General features: G+C 45.6%; 2 protein-coding genes across 8 annotated transcripts in view; one reads left to right on the forward strand and one right to left on the reverse strand.

Moving 5' to 3' along the window:
* Positions 1 to 337: 337 nt before the first annotated feature.
* Positions 338 to 19052, reverse strand: LOC134144044 (histone H2B 5-like). Its single transcript, XM_062582656.1, has 2 exons — positions 18952 to 19052; positions 338 to 5242 (listed from the first exon to the last, which is right to left on the reverse strand). Exon 2 carries the CDS (start codon positions 5212 to 5214, stop codon positions 4834 to 4836), a length of 381 nt encoding a protein of 126 aa, XP_062438640.1. The 5' UTR covers positions 5215 to 5242; positions 18952 to 19052; the 3' UTR covers positions 338 to 4833.
* A 285-nt stretch (positions 19053 to 19337) lies between these two features.
* Positions 19338 to 21387, forward strand: part of GRAMD4 (GRAM domain containing 4) — an 81145-nt gene continuing 79095 nt past the window's right edge. Inside the window, exons 1-2 of one of the 7 annotated variants that reach the window (XM_062582702.1) lie at positions 19672 to 19973; positions 20799 to 21008. In XM_062582702.1, the coding sequence (XP_062438686.1) occupies positions 21004 to 21008 (5 nt within the window). In that variant the 5' untranslated portion in view covers positions 19672 to 19973; positions 20799 to 21003. Of the gene's footprint in view, positions 19413 to 19671; positions 19978 to 20798; positions 21009 to 21387 lie in introns of those variants that run through there. The other 6 variants (XM_062582688.1, XM_062582720.1, XM_062582669.1 and 3 more) reach the window with 6 other exon arrangements.

The raw sequence follows: 21387 nt of genomic DNA on the forward strand, positions 1-21387 counted from the left end.
CATCTCTCACGATGACTCACAGCAGCAGGCCGAGGCTGTGGGCAGAGCTGCACCCACTTCAAATGCAGAGATGGGAGGAAAAATGCAAAAGGATGTGACCGATGCTGTTGCCCAGGGCAGCAGCAGGTGGGTACTGAGGGGAAGAAATCTTCTCAGCTCACTGCTGTGGGACCTGCTCTGGTCTGGGACTAGCTCTCTGCAAGGACCAGCAAGGCCATTATCCCTGCTGGATGGGTGGTTGCTGTGATCCAGAGTCCTGGAGGAAGTAATTTGGAGAAAGGGAAATGTAGGGTTTGGAGGGTTCACTGACATGATGGAAACAAAGACATCTGGAGAGTTTGGTATCACCTGACTTTGAACAGGTCTGCATTTACATTTTATTTATACATTCAACAGAAAACAGGTAATTTAGCTGAAGATATGCCATAAAACAACAGTAATATAACATAGATCATACATTATGTAACACTTACTGTCAGAAAAACTCTGTGTACATAAGCCTGTGAAATACCATGCATGGATAGTAAGTGTGAAAGATTGCTCCCCAGCTGCTGGTCCTAGGGAACTCCTGAAATTTCAGCAACAAGTGATTTTTATGCATTTTTCACGTTTTTCTGTTTCCTGTAAACAATTTGCTCTCAATGTAAACCATCAGGAAATGCTATGACAAATGCTCAAGGCTGTGCATAGTCCATGCCAAGCTTGACTTCAGCGCTGTGGTGGAGCTGCTGGGACTTGGGGCTACCTCTGTGCTGCTGCCTGGGGCAAGGGCAGAAGGGCACGCAGTGACACAGGCTGCTCTGGGCAGGGCTCTGTCTTGGATGTCATGTACCACTTCCTCAGTGGTGCTTGTCCAGGACAGGCACAGCGTTGTGCTCATTCAGTACTTGCTGCTACTCTTTTTTTCTAGTGCTTGACTACAGATCTATCTGTTCTGAGCATGAACAAACCTCCAGACTGTGCCAGTGCAGCAACCCTTACGTGCGGAATATAAGGCCTGTATTATTCTTTTGCAGTCTCCTTTCCTAACTTTGAATTTGCATTTGGCTTTTTACAGGCAAAGCACAGGAATATCTCAGAGATGCTTCTGGGATGGCTGTAGGAGTCAGGAAGGGGGAAGGAGGGCTTTATACGTTATCTTCATTTTTAAAGTATTTTATCAACTCCAAGAACTGGAGATGATACATCTTGTTAAAAGCAGGTTCTGCAGGAAATCCCACTGCAAGGGACTTGTGGAATATGCGACAACTCAGTTTACTAAGTGGACAATTAATATTTTGATCCTTGAACTTTTAGACCATTTTCTATTGTCTCTACTTCTAAGCCTCAGTCCAAAGCCTATCACAGTCAAAATAATTCCAATTAAAGTGATGTGACTACGAGCAAGCAGGCAATTGCAGGGAAGGGTAGCCTGTCTTGCATGCTGGTCAGCTGCTGAGCAAGAAGCCTCTAATCACTTCACTTCGGTGGCTGAAGAGGAGCAGAATCCCACTGACAATCTGCTCTCTTTCCCTTGTGCAACACTTTTCAGTTCAGATCACACATCCAGTGTGATCTGAAAAAAATCAGATGTGTCTGATTTCCAGTGTCAGGATTACTACAGAAACTGTTCCTGGGATACTGCAAGGGTAACATCCATAGTGGTATATTTAAAAGTAATGTCTTTTCTGCTAATGGGGCTATTGCAAGAGACACAGATTTCCCTTTTTCATTTGTCTTTTCACACAAGGGCATAATTTCACAAACACCGTTAACTATTTTCTGAGATAGTTCCAGGTTATGCCAGTTGCTGGGGCCAGTGACTGTCATTTATGTTTACATGATGGTGACAGAGGAGATCAGGGACCAGAACTAGCTTAAAATGAAGCTTGCAAGGAGAAAATATGGTTGATTTTAATGTTCAGTTTAATGGATCAATTTCCCAGTCCTGTTCTCCATGTTGTTAGGGACAAGTCAAAGAATCACACAAGGGGAGAGTGAAGAGCAAAATATGAGTCAAACTACAGCCTAAATTATAAAGGCATGGAGATGTTTACTCTCAGTGACTTTTCCTTAAACAATATAAAAATCTTCTCTAAGCCTTCAAGTATTTTTATGCTCTCCTTAAATTGTCACTTCTCCTTTCTCCAAAACAATCTCTGAAAGTGGAGCTGATAACAGTGCCACCTCACAGAGAACAAAAACTAGCCCAACACTGTGACTGTGTGTAACGGGCCAACGTCTGAGAGTCTAGCCTTTCCCCTCCTGCTATGTTAGCTAGTCAGGAGACTCTGGAGGGAGAATGTTTGATTTCATTTTTTAGACTTCTTGCTGCAGGCAGTTGTACCACCTGTAGAGACTGGAGTGGAGTTCTGGGCTGTTGGAAAGGAACGAGGACTTTGAAGCTGTGCTGAGTAAACCTGGGGCAGGCCCAGCAGAAGCCTGGCTTGCTCATATCTATGAACTGAAATTGTTCTATTTACCTCTCTATTCCTATATTACAGAGAAATCCTGGATGGCATGTATTCCGATTTGCGGCTCACATGGATTGAAGGAAGAAGTTTCAGCACTGCCCACTAGCCCTTAATTTTATGTTCATTCCCCTTCTGCATCATCTGCTTTTTAGTGGAAGGAGGGCTAGCGACAGTGGCTTTAGGCCCACTCCAGGTATATTTTCATGTCTGATATCTGGCTTCCGCCATGTGATTGGAAAACAAAAGGAACTGCTAAGCTGGCACTTCCAAGGTGTCATGGCCAAACGACCCAGGTGAGTGATGGATTGCTGCTGCCAAACACAGACACCAGCAGTGGAAACTCATTGCTCTGGTGCTGACAGCAGCAGACCCGGCTTTCGCTCCAAAACTTGGTGTCCTGGGGACAGAACTTTGAATCTCATTTCAAAAGATATAACAAGAGAATCCTGCTGGGGTCACTGGATTAAATGTAGCTGAAAGACTAGCGGTGTATGACCACTGAGCAAAGTATGGGAAAGAAGGCCTATTTTCTGGTGTGGAACCCCAAGTTGCAGTAGGGGAGTGGAATTACATCTCTGAAGCAATTTCCATTTGTTCTTAGCCCTTGCAGGTGGGTGGGTGTGAAGCCAGATGGTACAGGGATATACTAGACGACCTGTCAGTACAGAGGTGTGGATTTGTACTTCATCCCCAGTGCATCACCATGTAAGAGCCCATGCTGCTCTGGGTTTTTGGAGATGTTTTTGGATGTGCAGGTCTGTGCAGTCCCTGCTTCAGGACCAATTGCAAAGTAATTACAACACTAAAAAAAACCCCAAGAAACAACTGAATGTTTCAGAACAGCGGAATTCTGCAGTTCCAAAAGCAATATTAATTTGTCAGGGGTCTCCATCACTCTCAGAGTAAAATGTAGAGGAAAGTAAGAGATGTAGTGCAAGGTTGTTATTTTGGGGTATGAATTTACATTTCCTTAAAAAGAAAGTCTGGGAGTTTAGGGTGAACCTGAGCTAATGGATTTTCTGGTTTTGCTGCAGAATTTACATTTTTTTTAATTTACAGAATAAATTGCAGCAATCAGTTCTTATTTTAAAGATATGAACATTTTTGATTGGAAGTACTACAGCCTACCAGAGATTTTGATTTTTTTTTTCATGTTGGCTAGTGTTGCATTTTGAGTAGGAAGTTTCAGCTTCATACCAGCTCTTCTTAGCTCATTGCGCTACCCAGCACTTCTGCCAAGTCAAACTTAATGGAGAGGTTCCTCCACTAATCTCTATGGCTTTTATCAAGATTTTATTATTGCTCACCTTACTGTGAACTCTGAAAAGGCAGGGGGAATATCTGAAGTCATTTAAACTCATTTGCAGTGTCACTGGGATGCAGGTAAGTGTTGCTGCCTCCACACCCTTGGTTTTGTTTCCTGGCAGATGGGCAACAGAAGGGTGATGGTGATGAGGTGAGCTGCCCATTCCCCCCCTGGTCCGCATGTGCCTACACCGACGCCGGGGGGAGGCAGCATGGACAGCATCGCGGCAGAGAAAGTCCCCAGACAGTGGCACAAACAGCAGCATCTTGCACGCTGAAATAGGTCTTTGCAGCAGGCAAAGCAGCAGCCAGGGACGGGAAGCGACCCAACACCCGCCTCTTTCCATCCGTACATCTCGCCACAGGCAGCACGAATGTCCGTGCCGGCCTTGGGCGTGCAGGGCCCAGGTGCCCTCACCCACGGCCGGATCGGTCGCTCCCTGGTTCAGAGGGACACAGAGGAAGAGCCAGCGCTGAAATTTCCCCAGGCACCAGCCCGCTTGTTGGACTTGCTCTTTGAAGGAGGCCTCACACGCTACCATCAAGCACGGCCCTCCTTTTACTCGCTGGAGTATCCAGCGTGGCTTGCGCCCCGCGCACAAGCAGAGGTGTTGGCGCCTGCCCACTGCAGGGCATGGGGCAGGTCAGGCCTGCGAGAGCGCAGCGACACATGCTGGCTCCTGGGCCCATCTCTGGTGACTGGAAGGAAGCAGCCAAACAGGAAGACTTCAGAGACCAGGGCTCTGTGCCGCTGCTGCCCCTCTCCCCTGCCAGTGCCAAACATGCGTGTCTTCGGAGCACGGAGGGGAATGCGCTGTCCTTTGAATGAGATGTGAAAGCAGAGGCCTTCTCTGCCAGCATTGCCAGAGACGCGATGTACAAAACCCGTAGCATGTCCTGAGCAGGAAAATAAGCCGACATCCTGATCACCGTCTCCTCTTTCAATAGAGAGCTTCTAATGCCTAGCCCAAGACTGCAAACTGCCGTCTGTAGCGGTAGTGATGTTAATCCGTGTAGCAGCTGCCCCTCTGGTGCCCATCTCTGCCTACGAGTCCCGATGGAGACCAGCAGCCAGCTACTTGGAGCTGGTGTACTTGGTGACAGCCTTGGTGCCCTCGGACACCGCGTGCTTGGCCAGCTCTCCAGGGAGCAGCAGGCGTACCGCCGTCTGGATCTCCCGTGAGGTGATGGTGGAGCGCTTGTTGTAGTGCGCCAGGCGGGACGCTTCGCCAGCGATGCGCTCAAAGATGTCGTTGACAAAGGAGTTCATGATGCCCATGGCCTTAGAGGAGATGCCGGTGTCTGGGTGGACCTGCTTCAGCACCTTGTACACATAGATGGAGTAGCTCTCCTTCCTGCTTTTGTGGCGCTTCTTATCCCCCTTCTTCTGGGTCTTTGTCACGGCTTTCTTGGAGCCCTTCTTGGGGGCAGAAGTGGACTTTGCTGGCTCCGGCATCTTGAAAGCTCTTTCTCTAGGTTTGAGTCTGCTTGGAAAGAACACCAAAAGATCAGACTCTTTTTTATTCTTCTACAAAATAATTTTACTGAAAGATGGGAGACTGATTCAGGGCAGGAAGGAAGAACTAAATGCAGAGGTAAGAGATGCAATGACATCTCTGACATCTGAGATAAAACCCCCATGACCAACTGCAAGCATTTTTGAATTGCCAGTGAGAACTGCTCTGGTTTGTGTATGTTCTTGTGTTGTTTTCTGTTTAAATACCCATCAAACTGGCCTTGTAAACACTGCTGAACCCAGGCCTACTTGGCCTGGAATGAGCTGGGAATGAACATGTTTCTGAGAACATTACAGGAATTGGTCTTCGCCAAAGAAAACAATGTTTGTAACATGGATTAGGCCAAATCGTTCTGGAATGGTCTGGAGACAGTTACAAGAGATCACTGAAACCACCTTTATATTAAATTGTTTAAAATTATTTTACATAGTTATTACAAACTCCAGTAAACCCTGTTTTCTGTGTGTGGGCAGAAGCTTATTTTGTATGTGTCCGTGGATATTGTTTTACGTCATGTATTACAGTGGAACATAAAAATAATTAAACTCTAAGCTGGCTAGCTGAAGTACTGGAAACTCCCAATGCTCCAGTCAGCTAGCAAAAATAGAGTAGAAAAGCTGAAAGGAGGTGGCAAGAAGCACCTGGCACAGAATCAGGAAAGTAGACAGCAAAAAAAGCAAGGTGCTTTTTGGCTTCAAGTTGATTGAGGGAAGCTACAGGGACTGAAATGGTCTCTGCCATTTTGCACTTTCTGCTCTCAGGAAAGCAGGTCTCTTTTCACCTGTTTACATCAAAAATGCCTGATTCTGTTCCTGATTTTTTTCCTTCGCTAGGCCGCAATTTGCAGAGCCCTGACCTTTCGCTGACTGCCGTAATCCAGAAGCACAGTAATAAAAAGACGGTATGTAGATGGGTCATAAAACCAGATGCCAGCATGGGTCCATGGAATAACTATGCTGTAAACTGGGCTTTTGATATGAATGGTTTGGTGTTCAGCATGGAAAAGCTAATCTCCAGCCTTTTGCCCCCAACCAGCTTCCAGCCTTGTCCCAGGGCCTCTCCTTCGAAGAGGGCCTACGAATTACACTCTGTCGGCTAGGAGACACAGGAAGGGAAAAAAAGGAGCCTGATGGCACACGTGAAAATGGACAGAGGGTTAACAGGGGAGAGAAATCTGGGACTTAATGCATGGGCAGTACACAGAGACCCAAACGCCCTCGGGCCGGGGCGCGGAGCTGGGACGCTGGGCTGGGCTTAGCTGAGGTCCCTCGAGCACAGAAGCGCACGTCCTTCCCTGGAGCTCGGCCACCAGGCAGCCGCGGGGGACGGACCGGTGCAACAACCCCGGGGATACGGCAACACGCCTAGAGCCCCTCCGTGTCGTGTGTAAAAACTGTCCTGTCTGCTCTCCACTCTTGTGGAGATCCCCCAAACCGCCTGCTTGCCTGAAAGCTAAAACGTGGCACCAGTGCCCTCAACACTCAGTTTATGCTAAGACAAAGCACTTTCTTCCTTAATGCTAATGGTAGTTTCGCCTTTGTGAGGCCTAGGAGACACGTTCAGGTTTCCTTTGCTTCTTGCAGAAAATGAGTGTTTTGTCAATCTAAAACGGGGTACTTCGTGCTAGGCTGAAAGGGACAGAGTACAGGAAAACTTCACGTAATAGTGAATAGTGAATAATTACAAGAACACAACAAACTCCCTCACTGCACCAGAATCTCAAAATGCTCACGTCAAAAGCACGCAAATACTAACAAAAAAACCCTACAAAAATACATATAAATCATCCTCAAGCCAGTAGAACTGTCAGTATCCTAACCTAATATAGGAGGACAGGAAAGAAAATAGACTGAAAGCTGTTGATGCTTTCTTCTAATTGGTTTTGTTTTATGAACATTAGTATTTTTTCTGAGTTTCAGGAAGTCTGTATTTTTATCTGTATCTTTTTTATCTGTATGTGCTTATACAAGCTGGTGACCACAAATGAACATATTTTACTGACTCTCTTTCAAATTAAAAGGAAAACAATTTCATAGAAAGAGAAAGGAGATGGGCACACTGGTAGAGCAGCTTTCCTTCAGGTGAATGCACAACGTGGCAAAGACCTATGACTAAGCCTGAACCAGATGGAAAAAATTGGACAAAGACCATGCCCAGTGCACCACAGCTGAATTTTAGAGAAAAATGAATTCAGAAGCTTGGCACAGCAAAACATTAATTTGGAAAATATGAATAAACAATGTTAAAAAAATCATAGAAACTTGCTCAAGGAAGGAACCTCAAGAGCTCCACACTCCGCTTTTTGAGGATGCGGTACCCTTAGACAAGCCCTGGCAGGTTGATTTCTTCCCTCTTCTTGAAAATCTCCAAAGGTAAGATTTTCAGAAGCCCCTAAAATCTGGAACTGAACTGAACTAGTTCTTCACCTCATTCACCATCACATTCCCTTTCTTAATTTTTTTCTGGCATTCTTTGCAGTGAGGGGATTTGGCATGTGAAATCCTGAACCGAGCTGAAAGTGCTGAATGCACTTCGAAATGCTGAGACCTGTCTACTTAAATAGTTCATTTTCTTCCTTTGCTAGGCCTCTATCTGGGAAACAACACAGGGGGAAAAAAAATCCCCTACTGGTTTTATTTGCAAACTTGAAGATATTCTTTTCAATGGAAAGGCATTTTTCCAAGACAAGAAATAACTGTGCATTTCTTTTCCTCTCGAGCTAGTTTCCTGACAGAAAAATACTGCAACTGCAAAATGTAAACGACCATTTCTTACGCTTTTAAAAAGTATATGCATTTAAAATATGCAGCAGTTGTTAATTCCACTTGTATTGCAGCTTTTCAAATGAAAACAACACATAAAAGGCACCAGAGTGATTTCATTTGTCTCCAGAAAACATCACTCCTCCAGGACAATTCTGCCCATTTAACTTCCTAAAACCCTTGGACAGTGCAGCTAGGACCTCACTCTTTTTCCATTTATGGCTGTGATGAGGGAATTGGTGATACTGAAGTCCAGAGGTTACTATGAAAGCTTTAGTGTCACTGCTTCCCTCATTTTCTCCTCCACCTATTTCTTTGCAGCCCACTGTTTAACGGCTAAATAACACCTTCTCTGGGAATGGGCTTGCTTCCTTCCCGACTGTTTGGACAGTGCCTAGCACAAGGGGCCCTGACTGAGGTTGCTAGGTGCTAAATAAATAATGTCAGTACTGGCCTACAGTGGCACCACCAGTCCTGTTAACAGCGTAAGGCACTCATAGCAGGCACTGCTATGACACAAAGACGAAATTAGCAGGATTATTCCCAAACATCAGGAGAGTTTATTGAAGGAAAACTAGGTCACCTTAAAAAAAAAGTTTTTGATGAAAACAATTGCATTTCTTTCTTTTTCTTTTTTTTTCCAGAAAATGAAAACCCTGAAGAGTTTAACAATTACTAGCCTTTTTGTTAGAAAACATTGCCATGATGACTGACTTTTTTAGTGTGAGGGTAAATCCTGGTTTATCATGGTTACCCACAGAGGTTGTGGAGGCTTCATACTTGGAAATATTCAAAACTCCACTGGACACAGCCCTCAGCAACCTGCTCCAGCTGATCCTGCTTGAGTGGAAGGTTGGACCAGGCGATCTCCAGACATCCTTGCCAACCTCAACTCTTCTCTGATCCTGCGACTCCTGGAAGCTGAAGCAGGATATCTTGGACCTTGAACATGCTTTTTGAGTTATTTTTCTCCAGACAGAGCTTTTCCATGGCATACTGCAGCTGGGAACTCTCCCAAAGACGCCTACTGAGGGAAACTGCACTGTACTATGAAAGATGTGGATCAGACAAACATACATGTCCCTGCGAGGCAGGGATAGCCCATGCAAAAAGAGGCATTTGAAGTATCAAGGGGATATTTGGAAAGTTCCAGGATTTTAATGAAAATGTTTGACCATATTTTTGCTTTACAGCTACTTTTTATGCTGTGAGTCAATCAATCATCTGTGCTGGCATTTCTTTTCTTTCTCAGAAGCAGCCTCAGAAAAAAAAAACAAAAGCAACAACAGCATTTTTCTAGCCAGTTCTAAGCACTAAACAGCAGCCTGTCTGCTGCTATCTTCCCATCTAAGAGAACCAGAGCAGTAAGGAGTGACAGATGTATCTTGCTTTGTGTTGATTCCCCTTTCTTCAGCATCGTTAAAAGGAAAATGAACTACAAACATATTTATAGATATAAATCCTTGCAGACTCTCGGATCTGAAATGGGAGAGTAGTCCTGCTGAGAAATTCCACGTGAAGCCTGCTCCTACCTCTGCTTTCCCTGGGCCTAATATATCGACAGATAGATAGAGAAGCTTGTTCAGCAATTTTTTCCATTACTGGCCTCACTGCTAAGTCTGTAAGATCAATGCCAAGTGAGTGCCAATGGTGTGTATGGAGGACAACGGGAGGACTATCATCTGTCCTTCTGGACTACTTTTCAGGCAGGGATGCAAATGACATTGAGCTTTTTCTTTTATCTTTTCTTTCTTTCTTTCTTTTTTCTTCTTCGTTACTAAAAGCTGCCCTTGCAGTGCTAAGCTCTGTGGCATCTCCTCCGGCTGCTCTCTTGTAATTTACTGATCAACCACAAAGCTTACATTTCATTAACCAGCACTTTGTTTTTATGAAACATCCATAGGAAAAATTCAAGCTCTCACCTTCCAGACAACATTCCATTTCTTCTGATATTTGCTAAACTTCTGATGATCTATTTTAATCCTTGTAAGAGTAAATGAGCACCAATAGGATCTCATTAGTTGTTCTACTCCCTAAATATGAATGTTCTATTACTTCCATCCAATTACAGTCCCTTTCTGTAATCTAGATTTAATCCTGCATGTCAAGAAACTTAAATTTGTTGCTACACTTTGTTTTACTATTTCTCATACACGAAGGATGGCAACAAATGACAGGATGTTTCCATGGAGAAGAAAAGGCTTTCTAATGGGTTCTTTCATTTGCTCAAAATTGTTTCTAAAACCACAGACAGAAGATCTGTTAAATACAGTTTACAGATAGCCAGATTGGCATCTGATGAGGCTTGCTGGAAGAGCATATTTCCCAAACTGCAAATCCTCTCCCTTTCATAGTGTGTGACAATCTACCTTAAAGTTATTAAACAAGAATTCTCTCAGCCAACATGTACCATTAAATAGTGCTGAGAAAACAAGCAGAGATTTTATGGTTGTTTGGCAACAAGCTTAGCCTAGGTAGTAAAACGACCAATATGTGATGATTCACAGTGTGACATTGGTGATGCTTCCTCACGGGAAAAACCTGACAGTCCTATTTTGGACTGAAAGGAATTTTTCTCTGTGTTCACTGTCTAGCATGTGCTGATGAGGTAATATTTGTTTTCTTCTTAGAGTAATAAGGAGCATCTACCAGACTAAGGTAAAATCCAATATGAAATGTCTGTTATTCTTCCAATTACGGAGGGACACACAGCTCTATTTCAGAATTCCAGGTTTCTTGCCACATAACCAAACAGTAATAATAACCTCTCCAGCCACAATCTCATATGCTCTGCTATATGTTACATGATTGATCTTGTAAAGTTATTATTTAAATTCTTACTTTGGGTATATAAGTGCAGTTCTTCTGTTGAAGAGATTTATGGCTATGGACTGGAGCACAAGAATACTTAGAACTGAACGTGCCTCCTCTCCCTTAAATTATACAGAAATGCTACAAATTCAGTCCCTGCCGCATGCACATTACATTCAATTCGCTCTATGCTTTCAGAAGTACAGGCAGAGCACAGCACTGCCATGGACTGGCATCCTAACTCCTTGCCTGCTCCTTAGTATCATTGCCTGTGTTAACCTGGGAGTCATGTACTTAATCTTTTATTTGCTTCTCTTTTTGGGTATTTCCATGTATGATTTTAGAAAATACATTCTTCAAACATCAGCCACAGCTGCAGTTTCTTGTGCTACCTCTCCTAAAGCTGCAAATACTTCTCCGGATTGTGCAGCTATCAGAGATGCTTATGCATGAAGCAAGAAGCAGGGCTGTAGATTAGTGCTGTCTGCAGGGAGTATACACTGAATTTTTAAAGAAAAAAAAATCTTATTCATGACCCAAGGCAAAGCAGCAGAGTGACACAGTGCTGCAAGAAGAATGATGGCCAAGAGACTAAATACTGCTGTCCTTACTCTGATTAGTCAATGAGGGGATTTAACCTGGGTCTACAACCGCAAGTATGATGTTCAGAGATCGATACCTTTTAAATATTTTAAAGAATACATCCAGTACTGCAATCTGCTAAAATTACACTCCAGTCAGCTTTCCTACAAAGACTGCCAAGGTTTAAGAGAAATATATGTTATCATAACTATACTCTGAAAACCCTCAGTACTAAATCAGTCCTTATGCATGCAAAATAAATGAATTTATATTCATGAGAATACAGATAGGCTAAATCTGTAATTCAGTCTCAACAGAATATACAAATGGTCTCTTCCAGGGGTTTAACCAGTAAGCCACAACCTCAAAACAATACAAACTTCAGCATGAGCTTCCTCTCCATGTTTCAAGTTATCAGGATTTGCTGCTTCTGCCACAAATCCTTTTCTTAAACAACAGGCTTGTTCCCTTTATATCCCACTTGGAGTTATCTGGAGCCACTGGTCAATCTGCCAGTTGTAATTCTGTACTTTAGCCCAGGGTTTCGCTCCTGTTCTTGCGGTAATTCAGCAAAGTTGCTCTGAACACACAGCAAGGTCAGAGCCTGCCAACCACTTAGAGGGAGATGATCTCAAACAGAACTAGAGCAATCCTGCTTTGCAAGAAAAGCTGCACAGTTTCTAAATTAAGTTATAATAATAAGCTTGAAGAACTGCTATGACACGTAAACAGGCTATTCTTAAGGATTTTATGGAGTAAAGGAGAATTACCCAAACCTTAGAGACTATTTTCATTGATGTTGAAAAGGATATCCATTAAAAAGGTTCTTTTTCAGCCCTGGCCAAAAATATGAAGAGTTACAGACCAATACTTGCAGGCCAGAAGGGGAGAGTGAGTGTGAGAGAGATAAGAAACCCCATGAGATTAGAGTTGCTCCTGAGTAAAAAAAGGAGATACATGAGAACCAACACAGACGTGAGGTGCACCTCATTCTCCTACAAGCTGCCGGTATTTCTGTAACCTTCTACATTGCTAAAGGTCATTTGTGTACCAATGATCATACCTCGAAATGTGGCTGTGAATACTATGTAATAGATGTAAAAATATGCTGAAGTGGAGATTACGCTGCCAAATTAGACTGAAGATCATACAAAGGTCATTAAGGCTCTTCAGAGTTGCTGTAAGGGGCACATCACAAGTATTGCCACATGTTGAAAAGCAAGACTTTCCAACAACCTTCTTGCTGTATATACAGGTCTAATACAGGCATACTCAACAGAACAGGGCTGCAAGTATCACAAACTCACACCCTATGTGCAGGATTTAAGAAAGAAGAGCCAAGTGAGGGTGCAACGTGTGCGACTAATCCACCATGACAGACATTCCCCCAAATGAGAGTCTCTAAGTTCAATTATAGTCTTCCAATAACATTACCCATGTCTTCTCACCATTTCAGAAAGTACTAAAAATGATTAAAAACAGAAACACTGGAAAGCATGTAATTAATGAAAAAGTCAGGAATACATGAAACCTGCTTTATTACTAATGTACGTGTGCCTGGGAATGTAGAATGTGAATACCGGCTTCATGGGTTGATTCTGTAAACCAAACAGGTACATTCAAAAGTATTGCATGCTATGCCGCAAGCTAAAAGGAAGCGACTGGCACAGTGTCCGATTTCATTGTTATAGGATACAGAAAATATTGTTTTGTGTATATTAATAATAGATTTGGCATATTCATAGCAATTTTACTGTAAGCATCTTGAAGTAATGAAGATGTCTGACTATTATTGCAGCCTATGGGGAAACAAAGACTAATGTCCTCCCTCATATCTCACACCACCCGAAAACAGAACTGGGAATACAATTCAGCACTGCTGATCCCTTTCTCCGCTGCAACCACTAGATCACATTACCATAGCTGGAGAGTCATCCGAGTGTTAGAGGTCAGCTCAGAAGTAGAGAAGTAGGGAAAGAGATGAGGAAAATATGGCTTGCACAGCTGACAAAACAGCTAAAAGGGGAGCTAGCTACTCTCTACACATAGCTCAGTGGTGAACATTGAGGAGACGAGTTGTTTAAGGTAAAAGTAAATTCTAGCACAAGAACTGACAATAATTTAAAATGCTTAAAATGTTTATGGTAAACATACACTGGAAATAAGAAGTAGGAACCTCAGTTACATCCTTTATTTTGTAGTGGAGGGGAATGAAGGAGAAAGACGAAGAAATCTGAATCTTCCATATCGTAAAAAATGACATCTGATAGAAGTCTTTTCAAAAAACTAGGATATGACTCCAACTGTAGCAGGTAACTGGTCTCCATGCACCAGACAATCCCTTTTTGTTGCATATTGCTAGGCTACTAAAGCAGCAGTGCCAAAATGCACAAAGGTCTTTTACTTTGCATTTCTCTTTATTTTTTTTTAATTGTTCATTCCTTCTTCTCATACCCATTGTAAGTGCCAGGCGGTTCAAGGCCCCAGGAGGTTTACTGCCACTTGGTCCCATTGAACATGTGATACTTGTACAGACAAATGGCTGATTGAACAGCCACTTGAACAGCCACAGGGTTGAAAAGCACGTAGTTCCCACAATCTCTCTAAAAAAAAGGAGGGGGGGGTTCAGTCCAGTTTAGCCCATGCCCAAATTCCAAACCATACAAACTGTCTGTGAATACTGTTTTATTTTAGCTCTAATTATCATTTGTATTGTGATAGCCCAGCAGTTAGTGCCATTATTAAGAGCAGCTAGCGTGCAAGCTGCTATACCGATATGGGCTAAAAAAAGGCAACCTCCTTCCAAAAGAAATCAAAGGGTAATTAGGGACATATCAATATTTACATTAGGCAGTTGCAACCACTAGACTAGACTAGAAGTGAAGAAAATAGGGGCTGGTGGACAAAGCAATAGCCCCTACTCTAGCAGTCCTTGCCAGGAAGTAGCAATTAGACAACTAAATATAAGGCTCAGTTTTCAAAACACAAAAGGTTTTCAGAGGCATCAGGTTTAAAATGTCAGTTGAGTGCCATATTATTGGTATCATATTCTTATTTCGACCATCCGTGGCTCCATCCTCCTACACTCATTTTCCTCCTGGAGCTGCAACACCTTTAGTTTCCCCACTGTTATGGTTCTCCCACCTGTTCCTTCTTCACACGTTTCCTTACGTTTCTCTCTTTTTTTCCTCTCTGTTAGTGCCTCCAATTCAAGAGATCAATTTTCAGATCTTTACTGGTGTCTTTCTTCTTCAGTTTTTCTGTCCCAATTATCAGCCAAGCACAGGGGATAACAAGTGATCAGACCTGGGCTGAGGACCCACCATGCATGAGAAGAGAGACTATGGGAATTAATTCTGGCATGGCGTGACAGAAAGAGAGGTGTGACAGGAAGCGGGAGATAGCTGCAGCATTTGTTTCTGAATCTTCAATACATTTTAAGGCTTATATACATGAAGAATGGAAATAACCAACAAGGGTATGTTCAGCTGGCTCATTCCTGACTGGGTGCTTTAGTGGTCCCAGTGCCATGGAGCTTGCTGCCCTGTGTCTTGCAGGGCTCCACTCAATGCTCCATCATTTTGCAAGCTCCCCAGGGGAGAATGTGACACTTCTTCCTCTCTGCCAACACTGCAGCAACTTTCTTACCCTTCCTTTATCCACACTTGTGAGCTGTTAATTTCAGTTCTTTTGCTTTTTCTCTTTCCTTCCCATTCCCTGAGTCTGCCTGACCTTGTAACAGAGAAGTAAGCACTCTTAAATGCATTCGTTGTCTCTCCTTCACATTAAGGACCTTGCTTTAAGCACTGAGTTCCAGAGTGGTCTCAGCTCTTCCTTTCTCTCTGCCCTCCATATATATACCTCATCTTGACATTCTCCTTTGCAAAAATGTCACCCTCTTTTCTTTCCAAGCTTTCTCTCCTTTTTGGTAGTAATTTACATCCTTCATTTTGAGACTCTAAATAACTTCCTGAAGATGCATTTTCTTCCTACTCTTTCTTCCATTGCCTCCTGCACAGACTGTATTTGTTATGTTGCTGTCTTTGTATTTTGCTCTCATTCCCATCTTCACAGCTTTCTTCCTGCAGTATTTGTTGCTTGACAAATGTCAGGCTACCACATAAAATCTCCTTCCTCACAAGACGTAGGGTTTATAAGGAGAGGTTTAAAATGCCCAATGCTTGTCTATTTATTTCCAGTTCTATCTGCTGGTCTAATATTTATATTACCTCTCCTAATCCTTGACTGTCATGGCTACAGACCCTCAGTTCCCTCCTCAGTGCACACCTCTTGCACTGATTTCCTTGGAGAAGGTCCTCTCCCTTCAACTGACACATCTTATCTGTCCAAGCAGCATGTCTCAAGTCAGTGAGTCCTCTACAATGAAAACTCTCTCTTCTCTGATCTAGGAGTAAGCCCAAGTAAACTGTCAGTTTTTAAACAAGAAATACGTAAATTTTGTATGCAATGGATCACCTGTGCATTTTCACTGAATTCAGAACCCCTCCCCATCCTTATTCTGTAAGGATTTTTAAGAATGTTCTGAAAGATAAAAAAATCACCCTGACAGGTCATATCTTCAAGAGGGTCTGTGAAATAATATGACAAGCATGGTGATTAACTCTCACCACAAAGGAAAATGTTGAGTTGATGTAGGTGGCATATAAAATCCCCCACTCTCTTTATGAGTCAGGTAAGATGCCAGAAAGTGGAGGCAGCATCTGTGGGATGGAATGGTTTTAATTCCAGACAGCTAGCAGTATGACTTCTACATGAAAAAAATAGTTTAATTATTAAATCTTTTGGTTTTTTTATATCAAGTCTTATTTAAATAGCAAAATCTAGCATTTGCCCTTGATCCGCAATGATACTGTTTGCAATAAGTGATAGTCAAGGAGAAATGTTACTAAACAACTCCACTCTGCCACCCCCAAGGTTAAACAGCATTTTTGGGTAATACATCTATTCTTCTGTCTCCCACCCAATGCATATGATCCCACAGTCACATCTCTCTTTCTGTCTCCAGAAAAAGGGGAAGCTGACTAGCCAAGATCCCAATCTTGCCTCCTTTTCAGACTCCTTTTCAGAGGCAGTTTAGTCGTCTGAGAAGGAGAAAGGCATTTCTTTCATATAGCTGCACAAAAGTGGCTTAACAAATGTATAAAACAAGACCACTGAGAAAAAGAAAAGCATTTTTCTGCTTTTTCTTTGGATCAGTCCAGCATCCAAAAGACCATTTCTAAAAATAGTGGTGTTTCTTATCTAAAATTACAGACTTCCACTGCCAAAAATCAGAAGTGTAGAAATGTGAAGAAAATACGTTATCTCCACAAATTCATAGGTTTAGGGGGCTTGCAATCATTCCCTGGTACTTTCAATGGGAACATAATAACCACTCTGTTTACACTGTGGCCTGAACAAGCTGCTTTCTTGAGTCTACTTCTGAATTTAGGGACATTTTCCATATACATAATTCTTCAGTCAACCAGCTACGTGTATTTGAGGAAGGGCAAAGGGCAGCATATTTCACCTGCTGAGAAAGAGATGAAATGGGATCAGACTATCAGCATGAGTCACTTCATTGTTACAGCTGGAGAATGGAAGATCTGGAATAGAATATATATGTATTTCTAAGTACACATGCATATATATGTAAAGGTAAGCCAGGAAAAAGGACAGAGTAGCACAAAGAACAAGCGTAAGGGAACATTGTGGGGAAAAAAAGCCAAGAAGAAGGTAGAGTAAGGCAGGGACTGAACTGAGATTTCAGGAAGAAGCAAGCAAGACAGGATATTTAAAAAAGGACAGAAGAGGGAAAAAAAAGAAAACAGAGAAGACATATGAAGGAGGACAAAAACGAGAGAAAAGGCATGAGTAGACAGAAAGCAGAGAGAAGAGGGAAGGTAAAGCAAATCAGCACAATGTCTCACAAGGCAGAGATACCGAATTGTAAATAAGATACAGAAAAGAGAGACATGGAGGGCCACAAGAAAACCAACCCTGTAGAGCAAGAAAGATGTGAAAAAAGGCATGGGAGAAAAAGTCATCTGCCACAACTGCACTTTGAGAGTGACAGGTAAGAGATGCTGCTGCCGCAATGAGGGCTGGAGCCAGGCTGTGGCAAGCAAAAGGCTACAACCAAGGAGAGTAATTGCCTGAAGGGGTGAATAAAGCATAAGATCATGGAGAAGATAAACAATACCATTTGGCTTTGAAATGTTTTCATGTTGCCTCCTTTCATCTAAAATAGAAATCAAGATGGTAACTGAAATCAAGATGGTAATTGAAATCATCATGTAGATCTTGTATTTGAGACTTTAAGAAATTGATTTCTTCCAACACAAGTCTTCCTCCTCCTTCTTCTTTCCCAATGCTGGATTAAATTATTTACCATACACTACAGTTATACCTCCCTGTCGGGGAGCAAAATCCCAGACATCCCTACGCCACGGCAGACCTTGCTCTCTGGCTCTCTTTGCACACAGAGGCTATTACATAGAAATATTTCAGCAGACAAACCTAGCTTTCCTGCAGCTCCAAAATTACCACAATTGTGTTTGGTATCGTTAGTAGCGTGAGGAAAGAAACAGGAAGCAATCGGGGGTGCATGCTTAAGGAAAAGGCTTTTCTTCTGTTTTCATAATTATCAAATCTTACCAGCATGGAAGAAAGAAAATAAAGAAAAAGCTGCTGGATAAATAAACTGTCATTCCTTTGCACGTCAAACAGTAGGAACAAAGGAGCGTGGGATGTGCGTTCATATTATCAAATTCTTACTGTGATTAGCGTGTGTTCAACGTAATGAAAAAATAATCAGGAAAGAACATGCCATAACAAAAATAATATGGAGGCTATACAGCAAAACCCCAGGAAGATTAAACAGTGTTCCCAGGGAAGCACCAGCCTAAGAAACCAGAGCTTCATTAGTAGTAACAGAAGCAACATATGGAGATGAATGAAAGCATATTTGTAGATGCGATATGGAGCTGCACACGCTTGCCTGGCTTTCGTTTTTCACGATCTGACTCAGCCTCCACATGGATCCACTCCCCCATCTTTTGATTCATAAATTCTTGGTCCCACAAAAATAGGGAGCCGCAGTCCACGATAGGACGCAGGCGAAGGGCACGAGGTGACGCGACACGCGGGCCTGCTGGCGGCGCGGGGCACGCGGCGGGCACCACCGCGGCGACGAAGCCCCCTCCCCGCGGCGGAAAGGCGCAGGAGCCGCGACGGGGCCCGCACCGGGCCGCGGCCCGGCTGCCTTCCGCGAGAGGCCCCCGCGCCCCCCGCGAGCTGCGCGGCCCCGCGGCGGCGGCCCCGCCCGCGCCCCGGCGCCCCCCGGGCCCGCCAGCCGCGCAGGCCGCCAGCGCGTCCTGCCGCCGCCGCGGAGATCGCGGCTCGCAGCAGGCAGCGCGCGAGCCGCCAGTCACGCCGCGGCGGGGGCGTTCGGCGGCGCCCGGCCCCGCGCCGGCCCGCCGCGCTCTGCCCTGCCCCGCGCAGCCCCGCGCAGCGTCTTGCCTGCGAGGCGTCCGGCTCCGTGGGGGCGGCTGGGGGGCTCCGCGCCCGGCGGCGCGGCACCCTGGGCGCGCAGCCTGCGGACGCCGGGCCGCTCGCTCTGCGGCGCCGCGCTCCCGCCCCGCGGCCGGTCCCGCCCCCGCCTCTGCGGGCTCCCCGCCGCGGGGCCGCGGGCGGCCGGGCCGGGCGGCGCGGCGCGGCGCGGCGCGGGGCGGGGCCGGGCCGCGGCGGGGGCGCTGCGGCGGCGGCGGCGGCTGCGCAGGGCGCTCGGCACGGCGCGGCGGCGGACGGGCACCTGCTGCCGCCCTCGCCGGGAGCCGCGCGGCTTTGTCGGGGCGGAGCGGGGCGCGCCCGGCCCCGGCGGCGCCCAGGGCGGCGCGGCGGCGGCGGCGGCTCCTCGCGGCGGCGGCGGCCTGGGCGCGGCGGGGAGCGTGGATGAGAGTGCGCCCCGATTTCCGCGCGGGGTGAGTGCCGGCCCGGGCCGGGCCTCGCCGCCTTTTGTCCGCCGCGGGGAGCGCGGGCGGCCCGCGGGTGCCGGCGGGGCGGGCGGCGTGGCGCCCCGCGCGGGCGGCCCCTTCCGCCGCGGCCGCTGCGCCGCGCTGCTCGCGGGATGGCGCTGCCTGCGGGCGGGGAGGGCGCCGCGCCGCGCCGCTCTCTCGGCGCCGGCTTCCCTGGCGGCAGGACCCGCCTCGCCTCGGAGGCGCTCTGCCGCGCTCCCGCGCCTTCGGATGAGCCTAACTAGGCTGGGGGCTGCCGCACGTCCGTTAAAAATAGCAGTGCGCAGCGTGGTGGGGGCGGCGGCCCGACGGTCCCGGCGGCGCGCAGTGCCTGGCGCACCGCGGAGCGGAGCAGCGCGGAGCGGGAATGTCGGAGGAGTAAAAGTGGGGGGATGCCAGTTTCTAGAGCACTTTTCCTCAAGGAGACCGAGGAGAGGGCGGTGGAGTTGTGTTGTGTCGCTAGATAGATGGCTGTTCTACGCTCCAGGCTGTCAGCCGAGGAAGGCTCCCTTGGAAAAGGCCTCCGCGGTAGGTACGCACATGTGCTGTGGCTTCCCGCGCCTCTCTGGTAGTCACCGCTGGGGTCAGATGCAGGCGCAGTAGGTGAAAGTAGTCGCTTTTTTGCCATGCTTTCACGTCACGGTCTGTTACTGCGACTGCGAAGTTCTAGGCTGAGCAGATGCGATGCTGCTGAGCTTGTGTGGACATGGGCTAGGTGACGGGGTAGTTCTGGGGCTTCACATTTCCAGTCGTGGCTTCGATGCAGACAGAGAAGGGAAATATTTAAGGAAGTAGGGATCCTGGCGAGCTGCGCTTTGTGCTACCTGACAGTATTCTCCCATAGTTTTTAACGTGCGCTGAGCAGTTGCTTCGTTGCTCAGAATTAGGGGGTGCGCAGTCTGAAACCCTTCGTATGCCGTAGCTACATTTGATCTCATCATTCAAAGTGGGAGAGCTTTTTCTAATCCTATTCTGTATTCTTCTAATGCTGACATTGCCTTTTTACGTTTCACTAGCTTTACAATTAGTAGTTTAAAATTATTTGGTGATGTAGTTATGATATCAAATTGTGCAAAAATCCCTAACAGTCTGATTTTTATTTCCCCTTTTTTTCATATGGTGGGTTCAAATATGTTAGCTTATCTCTATATGTTAATAAAAATGACTTTGGGCTGAGATGCCAGACTGAACTGAAGAGCAACTATCCCCTGTTCTTAGCTCCACAAGTAGCCTCTAGCAGATAGTTGTGCTCAGTGGCAGGTAGAACTAATCTGACCTAAACTGTAAGACTGTTACGTTGTTTTCTGTTTTTTTTGTGCTTTTTTGTGGGTTTTGTTTGTTTTTTAACTACAGAACTGCTGGGAACTTTTCTCTGCTGCACGTACTGGAATAGGGAGCGATTACTGAAAGGCACGGGAGAGGCTGCTGGCATTTGAAAGTCCCTTTACCGCTCCTTGGTGCAATACAAATTCCGTTCTGGGTGAAGGCAGAGTGTAGGCTTTAACCTATATCCTTACCCACGTCAGCTGGCCTGGGTGGAAAGCATCGCTGTGGTCTGATGACGTAAGTGTGTGTGTGGGGGAGGGAGGAATTAAGGGCAGCAGCTGGGAAAAAGCCGGTCTTCAGCCTTCAGTGGAACCCAGTTTAGGAGAGAGCTATGGTGGAGAAATGGGACAACCCCCCGTCACATCGTGGAGGAAAAAGCAGGGAGTTGACACTTAGCCCTGCAGTCTGCCTGGCTAAAAATGAATCTGTGATTCAGGGCAGCTAGCCAACGCAGTTTGCTCTTTGGCCCTACCCCTTTACCACCTCCCGGCGTGTAATTATCAAAGCTTGTGGAAGCTTATTGGAGTCCATCATAGGAATGAATGGCTGCGGCAGTATCAGATGTCAAAGAGATTCAGTATTATTTGTGAATAGCAGACTTGGAGGGAAGGGAGAG

The sequence above is a fragment of the Rhea pennata genome, chromosome 1 (genome assembly GCF_028389875.1).
Source record: "Rhea pennata isolate bPtePen1 chromosome 1, bPtePen1.pri, whole genome shotgun sequence".
Lineage (NCBI taxonomy): Eukaryota > Metazoa > Chordata > Aves > Rheiformes > Rheidae > Rhea > Rhea pennata.